The sequence below is a fragment of the Zootoca vivipara genome, chromosome 2 (assembly GCF_965207765.1).
Source record: "Zootoca vivipara chromosome 2, rZooViv2.hap1.1, whole genome shotgun sequence".
Lineage (NCBI taxonomy): Eukaryota > Metazoa > Chordata > Lepidosauria > Squamata > Lacertidae > Zootoca > Zootoca vivipara.
Genome location: NC_142584.1, coordinates 110,350,009 through 110,366,009, shown reverse-complemented (window position 1 = coordinate 110,366,009; position 16,001 = coordinate 110,350,009). Strand labels below are relative to the sequence as shown.

Sequence of the window (16,001 nt, the reverse complement as noted above, 5' to 3'; positions counted from 1 at the left end):
GCCGAAAGGACGCTCAGTTGCGGATATGCCTGGAAGCGAAAGGAAAGTCCGATGCTGTAAAGAAAAATATTGCATAGGAACCTGGAATGTAAGAACCATGAATGGAGGTAAGCTGGATGTGGTCAAAAATGAGATGACAAGAATAAATATCGACATCCTGGGCATCAGTGAACTAAAATGGAAGGGAATGGGCGAATTCAGTTCGGATGACTATCATATCTACTACTGTGGGCAAGAATCCCGTAGTAGAAATGGAGTGGCCCTCATAGTCAACAAAAGAGTGGCAAAAGCTGTAATGGGATGCAATCTCAAAAATGACAGAATGATCTCGATACGAATCCAAGGCAGACCTTTTAACATCACAGTAATCCAAGTTTATGCACCAACTACTGGTGCTGAAGAAAGTGAAATTGACCAATTCTATGAAGACCTACAACACCTTCTAGAAATGACACCAAAGAAGGATGTTCTTCTCATTACAGGGGATTGGAATGCTAAAGTAGGGAATCAAGAGATAAAAGGAACAACTGGCAAGTTTGGCCTGGGAGTTCAAAATGAAGCAGGGCAAAGGCTAATAGAGTTCTGTCAAGAGAACAAGCTGGTCATCACAAACACTCTCTTCCAACAACACAAGAGACGACTCTACACATGGATATCACCAAATGGGCAGCATCGAAATCAGATTGATTATATTCTCTGCAGCCAAAGATGGAGAAGCTCTATACAGTCAGCAAAAACAAGACCTGGGGCTGACTGTAACTCAGATCATCAGCTTCTTATAGCAAAATTCCAGCTTAAACTGAAGAAAGTAGGAAAAACCACTGGGCCAGTAAGATACAATCTGAATCAAATCCCTTATGAATACACAGTGGAAGTGAGGAACAGGTTTAAGGATTTAGATTTGGTGGACAGAGTGCCTGAAGAACTATGGATGGAGGCTCGTAACATTATACAGGAGGCAGCAATGAAAACCATCCCAAGGAAAAGGAAATGCAAGAAAGCAAAATGGCTGTCCAACGAGGCCTTACAAATAGCGGAGGAGAGGAGGCAAGCAAAATGCAAGGGAGACAGGGAAAGATACAGGAAACTGAATGCAGATTTCCAAAAAACAGCAAGGAGAGACAAGAGGGTCTTCTTAAATGAGCAATGCAAAGAAATAGAGGAAAACAATAGAATGGGGAAAACCAGAGATCTGTTCAAGAAAATTGGAGATATGAAAGGAACATTTCGTACAAATATTACCATAATCAAGGACAAAAGTGGTAAGGACCTAACAGAAGCAGAAGACATCAAGAAGAGGTGGCAAGAATACACAGAGGAATTATACCAGAAAGATATGGAGGTCTCGTACACCCCAGGTAGTGTCGTTGCTGACCTTGAGCCAGACATCTTGGAGAGTGAAGTCAAATGGGCCTTAGAAAGCACTGCTAATAACAAAGCCAGTGGAAGTGATGATATTCCAGCTGAACTATTTAAAATTCTAAAAGATGATGCTGTTAAGGTGCTACACCCAATATGCCAGCAAGTTTGGAAAACTCAGCAATGGCCAGAGGATTGGAGAAGATCAGTCTACATCCCAATCCCAAAGAAGGGCAGTGCCAAAGAATGCTCCAACTACCGCACAATTGCGCTCATTTCACACGCTAGCAAGGTTATGCTTAAAATTCTACAAGGCAGGCTTAGGCAGTATGTGGACCGAGAACTCCCAGAAGTGCAAGCTGGATTTCGAAAGGGCAGAGGAACCAGAGACCAAATAGCAAACATGCGCTGGATTATGGAGAAAGCTAGAGAGTTCCAGAAAAACGTCTACTTCTGCTTCATTGACTATGCAAAAGCCTTTGACTGTGTCGACCACAGCAAACTATGGCAAGTTCTTAAAGAAATGGGAGTGCCTGATCACCTCATCTGTCTCCTGAGAAATCTCTATGTGGGACAAGAAGCTACAGTTAGAACTGGATATGGAACAACGGATTGGTTCAAAATTGGGAAAGGAGTACGACAAGGTTGTATATTGTCTCCCTGCTTATTTAACTTATATGCAGAATTCATCATGCGAAAGGCTGGACTAGATGAATCCCAAGCAGGAATTAAGATTGCCGGAAGGAATATCAACAACCTCAGATATGCAGATGACACAACCTTGATGGCAGAAAGCGAGGAGGAATTAAAGAACCTTTTAATGAGGGTGAAAGAGGAGAGCGCAAAATATGGTCTGAAGCTCAACATCAAAAAAACCAAGATCATGGCCACTGGTCCCATCACCTCCTGGCAAATAGAAGGGGAAGAAATGGAGGCAGTGAGAGATTTTACTTTCTTGGGCTCCTTGATCACTGCAGATGGTGACAGCAGTCACGAAATTAAAAGACGCCTGCTTCTTGGGAGAAAAGCAATGACAAACCTAGACAGCATCTTAAAAAGCAGAGACATCACCTTGCCGACAAAGGTCCGTATAGTTAAAGCTATGGTTTTCCCAGTAGTGATGTATGGAAGTGAGAGCTGGACCATAAAGAAGGCTGATCGCCGAAGAATTGATGCTTTTGAATTATGGTGCTGGAGAAGACTCTTGAGAGTCCCATGGACTGCAAGAAGATCAAACCTATCCATTCTTAAGGAAATCAGCCCTGAGTGCTCCCTGGAAGGACAGATCGTGAAGCTCAGGCTCCAATACTTTGGCCACCTCATGAGAAGAGAAGAATCCTTGGAAAAGACCCTGATGTTGGGAAAGATTGAGGGCACTAGGAGAAGGGGACGACAGAGGACAAGATGGTTGGACAGTGTTCTCGAAGCTACGAACATGAGTTTGACCAAATTGCGGGAGGCAGTGCAAGACAGGAGTGCCTGGCGTGCTATGGTCCATGGGGTCACGAAGAGTCGGACACGACTAAACGACTAAACAACAACAACAACATGAGGTTCTCCTATTAAGAGCTTCACAGCTACGCTTTGGATGAAGGGACATTTCTAGGCAGCCTTTGGGTAGGTTCCCATTAGTAAATAATCATAATCATAATCATAATAATTCATTACTTATACCTTGCCCATCTGGCCGGGCCTCCCCAGCCACTCTGGGCAGCTCCCAACATAATTAAAACATAATAAAAACTTCACTAAGCAGGGCTGCCTTCAGATGTCTTCTAAAAGCCAGATAGTTGTTTATTTCCTTGACATCTGATGGGAGGGTGTTCCACAGGGTGGGTGCCACTACCGAGAAGGCCCTCTGCCTCGTTTCCTGTAACCTCCTGTAACCGAGCTGAACGATGGGGGTGAAGATGCTCCTTCAGGTATACTGGGCTGCGGCCGTTTAGGGCTTTAAAGGTCAGCACCAATGCTTTGAATTGTGCTCGGAAATGTACTAGGAGCCAATGTAGGTCTTTCAGGACCGGTGTTTTATTAGCGCTTGCTCTGCATCCAGGTCATTCCTACTACTAGGTTTTGAAGCAGAGTACAGCCATACATCGGGTTGAGTATGCTGTGGGTTGCGTACTTTTGGGTTGCGTACTCGGCGGTCCTAGAAATGTTTACTTCCGTGTTCCGCACTAAAGCGCAGCTCGGGTTGAGTACTTTTCGGGGTGCAAACGGCACCCCGGAACAGATTGAGTACTCAACCCGAGGGACCACTGTAAACACACACACACACACACACGCAATCTGCAATCTGTAGTAATGCTTTGCAAAGAGGTAAAGGGCTCCTTCCCTCATGGTAAACACAGAAGCGGGGAGGATCTCTTCACAGAAAGCGCATAAGGGAAACAGTTGCCTCCACTCAGGAGACATAGGAGGAGACCCCACAAATCTCTCTCAAGGAGCCGTTCTGTGGCATACCCTCCAACACTTTGAAGCCAAAATCTGGGACTCCACCTTCCCAGACGCCACCTTCCCATGTTGTTGTTGTTTTAAACACAAGATAAACAAAGAGTCAATTCCAGCTTGCACGGTGTGATTTACTGCAGGCTTCCTTCTGACCCCCACCCCATGCTGACTTTAAGGGCAGCCCCACATGGAGCATCTTGTAGTAGTCAATTCAGGCAGGATCGGGTTGTAAGCCCCACCGATTCAAGGCCTTCCCCCCCCCCCAAGACTTGACCACAGGATGCAATCCCTTACCCTTTGACCTGCGATTGCCCCGCGCAACTCCAGCGCACTGCATTTACCATACAGAGGAGGAATAAATCATAGTAATTACAGTGCGGCAAGAGGAATGCTATGGGCGGTCATTAGTTTGCTGTTGATTGCAAGTGCATAAAATAAATGGGTACAGCAGGGCAATGAGCGTTCCAGGCCTTCCCTAGAGAGGAAGGCTTTCCCTCTGCAGGCTGCTCAGCATGGGAAACGTAACACTCAGATTTCTAGTCCCACAAGTTTGTTCTCAGAGACGCAGCCTGCACCAGGCTGCTCGGCAGTTCAAGGGCCAAAACCTGGTCCAGTGGATAGATGAAGCCTGGCTCAGGGAGGACAATGGATAGAAAAGCATTAAATAACTAAGTGTGGCGACACCAAGTGGAAATGATGTTGTTGTTGTTGTTGTTGTTGTTGTTGTTGTTGTTGTTGTTTAGTTCTTTAGTTGTGTCCGACTCTTCGTGACCCCATGGACCAGAGCACGCCAGGCACTCCTGTCTTCCACTGCCTCACGCAGTTTGGTCAAACTCATGTTCGTAGCTTCGAGAACACTGTCCAACCATCTCATCTTCTGTCTCCCCTTCACCTTGTGCCCTCAATCTTTCCCAACATCAGGGTCTTTTCCAGGGAGTCTTCTCTTCTCATGAGGAGGCCAAAGTATTGGAGCCTCAGCTTCACGATCTGTCCTTCCAGTGAGCACTCAGGACTGATTTCCTTCAGAATGGATAGGTTTGATCTTCTTGTAGTCCATGGGACTCTCAAGAGTCTCCTCCAGCACCATAATTCAAAAGCATCAATTCTTCGGCGACCAGCCTTCTTTATGGTCCAGCTCTCACTTCCATACATCACTACTGGGAAAACCATAGCTTTAACTATACGGACCTTTGTCGGCAAGGTGATGTCTCTGCTTTTTAAGATGCTGTCTAGGTTTGTCATTGCTTTTCTCCCTAGAAGCAGGCGTCTTTTAATTTCGTGACTGCTGTCACCATCTGCAGTGATTATGGAACCCAAGAAAGTAAGATCTCTCACTGCCTCCATTTCTTCCCATTCTATTTGCCAGGAGGTGATAGGACCAGTGGCCATGATCTTAGTTTTTTTTTTTTTTTTTGAGCTAGTACACCTTTAAAAAGGCTTGGGTTTCCTCATACCAAACCACTCTGGCCATGCATCTGACTGGCTATGTTTCCCCATAAGAACCACAAAAGCAACTATCCAATATCCTTCCTGCTTTCTTATGTATTTATTTAAGTACATTTGCTTAGGGTGTATTCAAAGATTCAGGTATTTTGCAGGAGTGAGCCAAGCGCATACAGGAGGTTTAAGTTAGTGCATTTAAAGTACTCTATCCCCCTAATGAAACAAATCCCCCAAAAAGTGCAAAAAGTAGACTTTTTGCAGTTTGGAACATGGCAGGGAAATCTACTGTGAAGTGTGGAACAGGTGAATGAGTAACGAGGAGATGCATGACTGCTCCTTGCCATATACCGGTAACCGCCCTGTGAACAAACTGGAACGAATGCTCAACAAAGGCTGTGCATCATTGAGGCACTGCATAAACTTTGTGCAAGCAAATCAGGATGAATGCTAAATAAATGAATCGTCAGCAGGAGGAGGAGACCGTCTTGAAGCTCCCCGTTCACTGATGGCGATGTGGCAGGTGCAAATCGCCATGTTACCCCGGTGTGTTTTGTGTTTGGGTTGCAAGAAAGGTGAAGTCACTCTATTTTTAATGGGCGATGTTTTATTCTGAACAAAATAAAAAAAATCCTTCCAGTAGCCCCTTAGAGACCAACTAAGTTTGTCATAGGTATGAGCTTTCGTGTGCATGCACACTTCTTCAGATACACTGAAACAGAAGTGACCAGACCCTTATGTATAGTCAGAGGGTGGGGAGGGGTATTACTCAGAAGGGTGGTGGGAATGGGTGATGGGCTGATAGGAGTGGTAAACCTGTAGATGACTGTTAACGACTGCAATTGGTCTTGCAGGAAAAAGCAAAGGCTGAGGTGCTAAAGAAAGTTTATCATGTATAATGAGATAAGAATCCAGTGTCCTTATTCAGACCAGGTCTCTCCATGGTTTTAAGCTTGGTAATGAGTTACAATTCAGCAACTTCTCTTTCCAGTCTGTTTCTGAATTTTTTCTGCAATAAAACAGCTACTTTGAGATCTTGTATAGAATGTCCTGGGAGATTGAAGTGTTCTCCTACTGGTTTCTCTGTCTTGTGATTCCTGATGTCAGATTTATGTCCATTTATCCTTTGGCGTTTGGCCTGTTTGTCCAATATAGAGAGTTGAAGGGCACCGTTGGCATTTGATGGCATAGACAATGTTAGAAGATGAGCTATTAAATAGTACTGAGATGGTATGTTTGATGCTGTTGGGGCCAGTGATGGTGTTGTCCAGGTGTATGCAGTAGCAAAGTTGGCATCTGGATTTATTGCAGACAATCACCCATTCCCACCACCCTTCTGAGTAATACCCCTCCCCACCCTCTAACTATACATAAGGTTCTGGTGACTTCTGTTTCAGTGTATCTGAAGAAGTCTGCATGCACACGAAAGCTCATACCAATGACAAACTTAGTTGGTCTCTAAAGTGCTACTGGAAGGAATTTTTTTATTTTGTTTTGACTGCGTCAGACCAACACGGCTACCTACCTGTATTTTATTCTGAGGCATTCTATTCCCAGAGGTGCACAGATCCACAGCTATCAAACTAAACTCTAAATAACATGGGGCATAATAAAGAAAAAGGTACCTCTGAGCCCATGCAGAGTCTCTACCTCATCTCACTGAGAGATCACAGCCTGTCATCACATTTCAGGTTTTCAGAATGGGGGGGGGAGAGGGAGAAATTTCTCCCCCCAAGTATTCAGGTGCCACCTGGTGAAGTTGTTTGTCAGTAGATTTGAGGAGGACATAAAATAAGGGTGGTTGTTTTTTTCCCCACACAGTGCACAAATTCCTATGGAACTCACTGCCACAAGATGTGGCAATGGCAACTTTTGGCAACTTAACCCCTATCAATAAAGCTCCAGAGAGAAGCTGGAGAAACTACCATCTACAGAAACACTGGAACTCCCTGCCTTTTGACATATGGCGGGCATCTTCACTGTACGCTTTTCGGTACCTGCTGAAAACAACTTAGCCCATATATTATCATTTTTATTCGCTGTTTTTTAAAAAATTAAATTTGTATACTGTCCTTCATCTGAAGGTCTCAGTGTGGTTGGTCCGCAACAGAAAAATTCAACATGAGAATCCAAAATACGTAATAAAACAAAAAACAAACCATGTTGACACGTTTTAATCTCTTTTTTGTTCATTGCTGGTTTTAATTGTTCTTCGAATGTTGTTTTCAACTGCTTTTAGTTGATAATGTCAATATTTCTTGTAAACTAACTGGAGGTATTTGTTACGATCTAGCATGTATATACATGTAGTTAAATAAAACAAAAATCAAAGCTAGCTTATCTCCTGCTTCCATTCAAAGAGAGTTTTGTTCCCTGCAGAAGGAAACTGCCCTATCCATAATAACCTTGACTGAATTTATAGTCTGCCAGGGTAAGGCTGCTTCATTTCCTTGTCTCGGTCTGGACCGAGGTGAGCAAATATCCGCCTTATTCTCCTTTTAGATTTTGTTCGGCTATACACCCTCCTGGATAAACACTCCAGGCTTTTGCCTTAGGACCACTGCCTGCCCCAACACCCCCCACAAGATCCAAGATACCCCCCATGAGTCATCTAGTCCAACCCCCTGCAATGCAGGAATCTTTTGCCCAGCGCAGGGCTCGAACCCATAACCCTGAGATTAAGAATCTCATTCTCTGCCGAAGGAAAGGTTTAAAGACCCATAAAGTTACTTTACAGGATGAGTAAAACACTTTGCAGGGAAAGTGCAAAATAACCTTTGGTTGGATGTAACCCTAACCCTAACCTCCACCACAAACCTATCAGGATAGATTGATAATAATAATAATAATAATAATAATAATAATAATAATAATAATTTATTATTTATGCCCCGCCCATCTGGCTGGGTTTCCACAGCCACTCTGGGCTGCTTACAACAGAAAAATGAAATAAAATAATTAAACATTAAAAGCCTCCCTAAACAGCGCTGCCTTCAGATGCTCAGCAAACAGGTCTTTTGGAAGTTCCCCAAAATAGGGAAGTCACATAAGGAGGGAGGTATGCTAGCATTCTGCCCCATGCCTCCCCCTCCCCCATGCCTCTTGGCCTATTCCCTGACTAAAAAAATGATGTGATGCGTGATGCGTTCAAAATTACTCTCCTGTTTATCTGAAGAAGTGTGCATGCACACGAAAGCTCATACCAATGACAAACTTAGTTGGTCTCTAAGGTGCTACTGGAAGGAATTTTTTTATTTGGTTTCTCCTGTTTATTGTTTGCTTGCTTACATTCAGAGTGAGCTGTCCACTTTCTCACTTCCTGGTTTCCTCCTTCCAAGTGACAACGGAAAGACCTTCCAGACAGAGCCTGCCTGCATTTCTCCACCAAAATATTAGAAACTATTTGGGGGGGGGGTGTTTGCCAAGAAGCGCCTAAAATCATTATTCATAGGAATGGCTCTACAGTACTGCCCTCACACTATAAATTCCAAGGCTGGTTTCTAGGAAGGGAAGCTATGATAGAGGCATTTGTGGAATCAGGATCAGGAAGGAGCCTGAAGTGGGTAACTTCAGCTCGCAATATTGTGTAAGTGTTTTACAGCCAGTAACCAGGCAACTGGTGTTAAACGTTAAACGTTTAACTATTATGCCTTGAAACAAGTTATTACGTAGACTGTTGATTTCCTGGAGTTGCTGTTTATTTGCTAACTTTATATACGCAGCCTGACACTCTACTCTCTTTCATTAACAGAAGGCGACTCAGCAAGAGATATAATGTTAAAATAATGAACATTATTGTAATTGAGAACAGCGGGATGCAGGTGGCACTGTGGGTTAAACCACAGAGCCTAGGGCTTGCCAATCTGAAGGTCAGTGGTTCGAATCCCTGCGACGGAGTGAGCTCCCGTTGCTCGGTCCCTGCTCCTGCCAACCTAGCAGTTTGAAAGCACGTCAAAGTGCAAGTAGATAAATAGGTACCACTCCGGCGTGAAGGTAAACGGCGTTTCCGTGCCCTGCTCTGGTTTGCCAGAAGTGGCTTTGTCATGCTGGCCACATGACCCGGAAGCTGTACAGGCTGGCTCCCTCGGCCAACAAAGTGAGATGAGCGGCGCAACCCCAGAGTCATCCGCGACTGGACCTAATGGTCAGGGGTCCCTTTACCTTCACCTTTAATTGAGTACAGCAGGCTGGGCTCAGTCTGTTGTCATGCTGTTAAGCAAGACAGAGGGGATTACTGAGTCTTGGGTATGAACCTTCCCAAAAAGAAATGGCATCAAGATGAAGAAGGCATGATGTTGGGAACTTAAAATTGTAAAAAAAATAATGGATATTTCAGATATCACAGACAGGTGGAGCCAGTGTGGTTTGTTGGTTAGAGTGCTGAACTAGGACCTGGAAGACTGGGGTTCAAATCAATCATGAAGCTCACTGGAGGACTGTGGGCCACTCACCAATTCTCAGCCTTAACCACTTTGCAGGGTCATTGTGAAAACAGAATAGGGAGGTGGGAATCACCTTCAGCCTCTTGGATGAAAGGCGGGATATAAAAATAACGATAAAATTACAGGTTGACAAGTGGGTTTTGTTTTTGTTTTTTTAAATGGATTTCTCCCAAGAATGGCAAGCCTGGAGAAAACACAGCCGACCTATCGATGGCAATAATGTCAAGTGGTCAACTGTGGAAAACTTGCAAGCGGGAGGAGCGCCCATCTGGAAGCACCCAAAGGTTTTCAGAAGTGGAATGATTTCCAGCAAGCAGCCTGTTGCAGCAGGACAAACAAAGTGTCTTGTGGCACCTTAAAGGTCAGCCACTGTTGCTGTGGCATCAGCTTTCATGTCCACCTGATGCAAGAAGCACAACCTTCAATGTTGTAAACACTATACTGTACATTCAAAGCAGTATCAAACCACTTTAAACTGTCACGCCTCTCCGCCAAAGAATCCTGGAAGCTATAGTTTGTTAAGTGTGCCGAGAGTTGTAGCTTCAAGAACACTGTCCAGCCATCTCGTCCTCTGTCGTCCCCTTCTCCTTGTGCCCTCAAACTTTCCCAACATCAGGGTCTTTTCCAAGGATTCTTCTCTTCTCATGAGGTGGCCAAAGTATTGGAGCCTCAGCTTCACAATCTGTCCTTCCAGTGAGCACTCAGGGCTGATTTCCTTCAGAATGGATAAGTTTGATCTTCTTGCAGTCCATGGGACTCTCAAGAGTCTCCTCCAGCACCATAATTCAAAAGCATCAATTCTTCGGCGATCAGCCTTCTTTATGGTCCAGCTCTCACTTCCATACATCACTACTGGGAAAACCAGAGCTTTAACTATACGGACCTTTGTTGGCAAGGTGATGTCTCCTAACAAACATGAGTTTGACCAAACTGCGGGAGGCAGTGGAAGACAGGAGTGCCTGGTGTACTATGGTCCATGGGGTCACGAAGAGTCGGACACGACTAAACAACTAAACAACAAAATTGCTCTCCCAGAGTTTCCTGGGAAGAGGGATTTGGCTGTTAAAACCACTTGGGGAAAACTGCAGTTTTGTGAGGGGAGTAGGGGTCCCCTAACAACTCTCAGCAGCCTGAATAAGTGAGAGCGCAAAATAAGGCTGTTTTAAAAGTGGGGTGATACTGCTTCAAATGTTCAATGCAGACTGGGCCTCTGACCTCACAATTTACGACTGCTTGCAAACATGTGCCTATACGCCAACCAATGACGGTTTAAACTTAACACATCTGATGAACCAAACTCTATCCCACAAAACCTATGCCCTAATGGCGTTTGTTCATATCTAAGATGCCACAAGACGCACAGTTGAAAGGCAGACCGGCCATGTTTGCAAGAGCTGCAATGGATTGTTGAATTCATAATTCTAAATTTTACCAAGAGTCCCTGCTGTATCTGGCCAAAGGCCCATCTACTCCAGCACATAGCTGCCAAGTTATCCCTTTTTTAAAGGGATTTTCCCTTATGCTGAATAGGCTTCCTCGCGAGAAAAGGGAAAACTTGGCAGCTATGCTCCAGCATCCTGTCATTTCTTTCCTTTTAATTATCATGTTAGGCTTTCTTTTCTTTTCTTTTTTACTAGCCCTCTACAAAAGTTTAAGTGCAGTATACAATAAGCAAAAAGGGCTTCCTGGTGGTGCTAGCCGTATTTCTCCCTTGCAGACAGCAGAGGGCGCATTTCCCTTCTTATGTAGAACCAAACAGGGAGAGTAAATTGTGACGGTCCCTTAACTATCTCCATGGTAGTGAAAGTTTGTGCAGCGGGTAAGAGAGGGAGCTACAAATTGGGAAGAGCCCACCCTGCAGTTAAAATCTTACCTCTTGCTACGAAGTCAAGGCCTTTGGCAAGTCACCCCCTCTCTGGGTCTCAGCTTCCCACCTGAAACACTAGCCTCCCTTGCAAGGTTGTTGTAAGTGTCTCAAGAGAACCACCAAGACGGCATTCTGTTGAGTGTTCTAAAGCACTATAAAAATGCTACTTATTTTTTAGCTGCTTTGTTCATGGGAGCCAGACTCCTGGTCAACCTAAGTCCAGAGCTGTCTGTTCTGGCTGGGGGGGGGGGGAGAGTCACTCTCTGGGGTTTCATATCCTGGCTATTCCGTTCTTTCAGCTGAAGGTATCAGGGACTGAGACAGAGACCCTCTTGCAGGAAAAGCATGTCTTCTGCGCCTTCACAACACTGCTAAAGGCTACATTCGTGTTTCCCAGACTTTGGTCTCCAGTTGTTTTTGGACTACAGTTCCCACCATCCCTGACTGCTGGTCCTGCTAGCTGGGGATGATGGGAGTTGTAGTCCAAAAACAGCTGGAGGGCCAAGTTTGGCAAAACTTTACTCCATCAGGTAGCCCAGGGTTTCTCAGAGTGTTTTAATCCATTTTCTTTTTCCACCCACCCACCCACTCCCGTTTAGAAGCAGAACCAAGTTTAAATGTCCCCAAGGCTGGAGGACGTTTATCTGAGCTGAGCACATCACCCTTTGCCTGTGCTAACACGCCCCACAATCATCCCCCTCCCCTTTTGTCAAACGTTTGATTTTTAAGCTCCTCGGGGCAGGGAACTTCTCAAGCGCCACTGACGGCACTATACAAATAAAATATATCAACGATGCATGCAAAAACGAGATCCGGTACTCCCTCTCCAAACATGCAAACACACATTCCTGGACCCTGGAAGCGGCTTGAGCTGATCCCAGACCCAAAGAGCCCATAACAAGGAAGTGGGTTTTCCCTTTCCATTTTCTCCTCCGGACCAATTGAATGCATAAAATAAAACATCCACGGGACGTGAGCCCAGCTTGTTTCAGTTAACTCCCCACCAAAAATAAAAGGGCACGTGTCATTTGCTGATTTGTGTTCAAGCTTCTGAAACCCACCGAAAAAGTTTTCTTACTTTCTCTCCCTTCCCCCCTTCCCCCCCCCCCACCTCAAGTGGTCCAACACATCCGGCGCGAAAGCCTCTCCCAAAATGCTGTGTTCCCCTTTCAAAGCCACCAAACTCACCATCCTCCGAAACCATTTCCTGACCTAAGGCAAATTCTCTTCCCCCCCCCTCCCCCAGATCTCAGAGTTTGTGGGTGAGGGGCATTTGCGTAGCCAGAGGGGGGGCAGGGGCATGACAGCTGTCCCCCCCGCCCCCGCCCCTCTTAATCAAGTAAATAAATAAAAATACTCAGGGTAAAAACTGTTAAAAGATTTTGCCAGATTTTCCTGAGCACTTGAGGTCAAAAGAAAGTAATATCAAACAACTGTTGTTGAGACCTTTCGTTCCGATAGAGCCAGGCAGAGAGAGGATGACGACAGGTGGGGGTCCTGCCCCTCCCTAACATAAATCCTGGCTAAGCCCAGGTGAAAAAAGAACAGAGAATTTGGCTTTCCATGTCCCCCTCCCCCAACACACTCCACTTTCAATCCCAACTTCCCATCCTCATCTGCCCCCCCCCCCATCCCGCGCACTAAACCCCAGACACTCCACGCGCCCTCACACAAAGCCGATTTCCCCAGATTTCAAAGGGGGGTGGGTCTCCACTGTTTTGCCAACCACCATCACAACACCCCCGAATCCTGAAGCTTGGAGACCGCCCCCCAATGGACTCACCAGAGGAGCTGACGGCTTGGCCCCCCATGGCCAATTGGATGACTCAGACTCCCCAGGCGCCACCTGATCCCGGGACTGTGCAAGGACGACGGAGAATGCTTCGGAAGGGAGATTCTGATCTGAAACCTGTTGCTTAGCAGTCGCCTGCCAGCCTCTCTCCTCCCGCTTTGACATCACCGCCGCCCTGCCTGCTGGTGGAGCGACACACCTGCTGGCTGCGCTCACCTGCTTCTCAGCCCGGCCACGCCCCCTGCCCGCACGGCCGAGCTCAGGCCACGCCCCCTCCCGCCAGCCGCGCTGCGCCTGCTTAACCCGCCGCGCTCCGGCCAAGAGGCTGGACACGATCTCCTCCACCCTCCCCTCCTCTCTCGTTGCTCTTCGGGACGCCCCCTCCCCGCAGCCACCCTGACTTTCAGCCTCATTCAACGTGCTGCAAAGTTTTCCCGAAAAGAAGAAAAGCAACTCGGAACCTCAACATTGGGGATCCTCCCCCCAAACCGGGGCCAAGGTTTGCCAACAGTTTTGCAAAAAAAAAACCCGTGTTTTGCAGCAGCCCCCAAACTGAATATTTGATACTCAAACGGGAGGGTCACTTGTATCTCCCCAAAAACCCAACAGTGACCCATTCACTCCAAGGTTTAGCAATTTTAGATACCTATCTATATCATCTGTCTATCTATCTTATTGCTAAACCTTGGAGTGAATGGGACAATATATATATTTGTATATACAATATAATATTGTATTATTATATTGTATTGTATTATATTATGCTATGTTATTATTATATTATGTATTACTGTATATTGTAAAAAGGTAAAGGGGCCCCTGACCATCAGGTCCAGTCGTGTCCGACTCTGGGGTTGTGGCGCTCATCTCGCTCTATAGGCCGAGGGAGCCAGTGTTTGTCCACAGACAGCTTCCGAGTCATGTGCCCAGCATGACAAAGCTTCTTCTGGCGAACCAGAGCAGCGCATGGAAACGCCGTTTACCTTCACGTTTGGAGTGGTACCTATTTATCTACTTGCACTTTGGTGTGCTTTCAAACTGCTAGGTGGGCAGGAGCAATGGGAGCTCACCCCGTCACGGGGATTCGAACCGCCAACCTTCTGATCAGCAAGCCCTAGACTCTGTGGTTTAACCCACAGCGCCACCTGGGTCCCTCGTATTATATTGTGTTATAATACAAGCTTCCTTGTCCCCAAGCAAAAGAACGTCCACCTGGGGTTAGGGGTATACTGAGCTGAGATGCGTCAGATCCACAACCAAAAAGTCAGGTGGCCACTCTCCCTCCTCCAGGGGCTGCCTTTCTTAATTTCCAAAATATGGAACAGGGTCTAAGACGCCACATGGATGCAGCCAGGATTTTGGTTAGGGGGACCAGGCTTTTGTTGGGGGGGGGCAGAATCTAAGATTTGTATTCTATTGATTTTTACTGATGGGTCCGTGCCCTTGAGACAGACAGCATGTGGCTCCCTTGTCCATGTGCAGACAAGGGTGCTTACTGTCCCATTTATTAAAAGTATTTCTATCACTGTCTGTTGCAAGTATTTATGGTGCTGGAGGAGACTCTTGAGAGTCCCATGGACTGCAAGAAGATCAAACCTCTCCATTCTGAAGGAAATCAGCCCTGAGTGCTCACTGGAAGGACAGATTCTGAAGCTGAGGCTCCAATACTTTGGCCACCTCATGAGAAGAGAAGACTCCCTGGAAAAAACCCTGATGCTGGGAATGATGGAGGGCACAAGGAGAAGGGGACGACAGAGGACGAGATGGTTGGACAGTGTTCTCGAAGCTACGAACATGAATCTGACCAAACTGCAGGAGGCAGTGCAAGACAGGAGTGCCTGGCGTGCTCTGGTCCATGGGGTCACAAAGAGTCGGACACGACTAAATGACTAAACAACAACATTTCTATCCCAGCTTTCTCTAAAGTCCAAAGGCAGCTCACAATCAGGAGGGGGGGGGAAGAGAAATTAAGGAGAAAGACGGCCCAAAATATCCAGAAGGTTTGGAATTTGACCTTACCAAGTTGCATAAGCAAAGCGAGACAGGTCCCTGCTCCCTAGGAACTTACAGTCTCAATCCGATAGGGAAAAGCAAGTGAAATGTTATAGAAGAAATGGAGGAGGAGGAGCTTGCCCCCCTCCACAATGTGCACCCCCCCCCACATTTATCTGTATGGGGAAGTTAGCTTTCAAAAGCCACTGGAGCCCTGCCAGAAATAAAAGGCAACGGGAGAAGTTTGCCAGCTGCATATTCTCCTCCTCTTACTTAACAACAGTGGGAAAAGCTGGTACCCCTGTTTCCCCTTCTGTGCCACTGCAGAGACACTGGAGACCCTCTCAGGGCATCCTAAACCAGACAATACGGTTATTTTAGATCTTTCCAACCTGTCTTTGCTCCCCCACTGAGTTAAGTTACAACATTTCCATATATTAGTTGCATCTTCCGCAAAAACCTTGTGAAGTACGGTAAGTTAGCCCAACAATTTTGCAACCCTCAACTTGTGTCAGTGTTTGTATCCTGGTCTCTTCTCTCCGACAGGTACGAAATCTAATAAATTATTACTACTACTACTACCAGGCTGCAGCAAATGTTTCCAGAAACAGGGGCACTGTCTGTCTGACCTCAAATGGGAGTTCCACAAATTTGGGCC

General features: G+C 46.0%; 1 protein-coding gene across 2 annotated transcripts in view; it reads right to left on the bottom strand.

Annotated features, from left to right (window-relative positions):
• Nucleotides 1-13,554, bottom strand: part of SLC44A4 (solute carrier family 44 member 4) — a 57,093-nt gene extending 43,539 nt beyond the window's left edge. For both annotated transcript variants that reach the window (XM_060270465.2, XM_088663544.1), the window contains exon 1: nucleotides 13,343-13,554. In XM_060270465.2, the coding sequence (XP_060126448.2) occupies nucleotides 13,343-13,370 (28 nt within the window). In that variant the 5' untranslated portion in view covers nucleotides 13,371-13,554. The remainder of the gene's footprint in view (nucleotides 1-13,342) is intronic.
• Nucleotides 13,555-16,001: the final 2,447 nt, after the last annotated feature.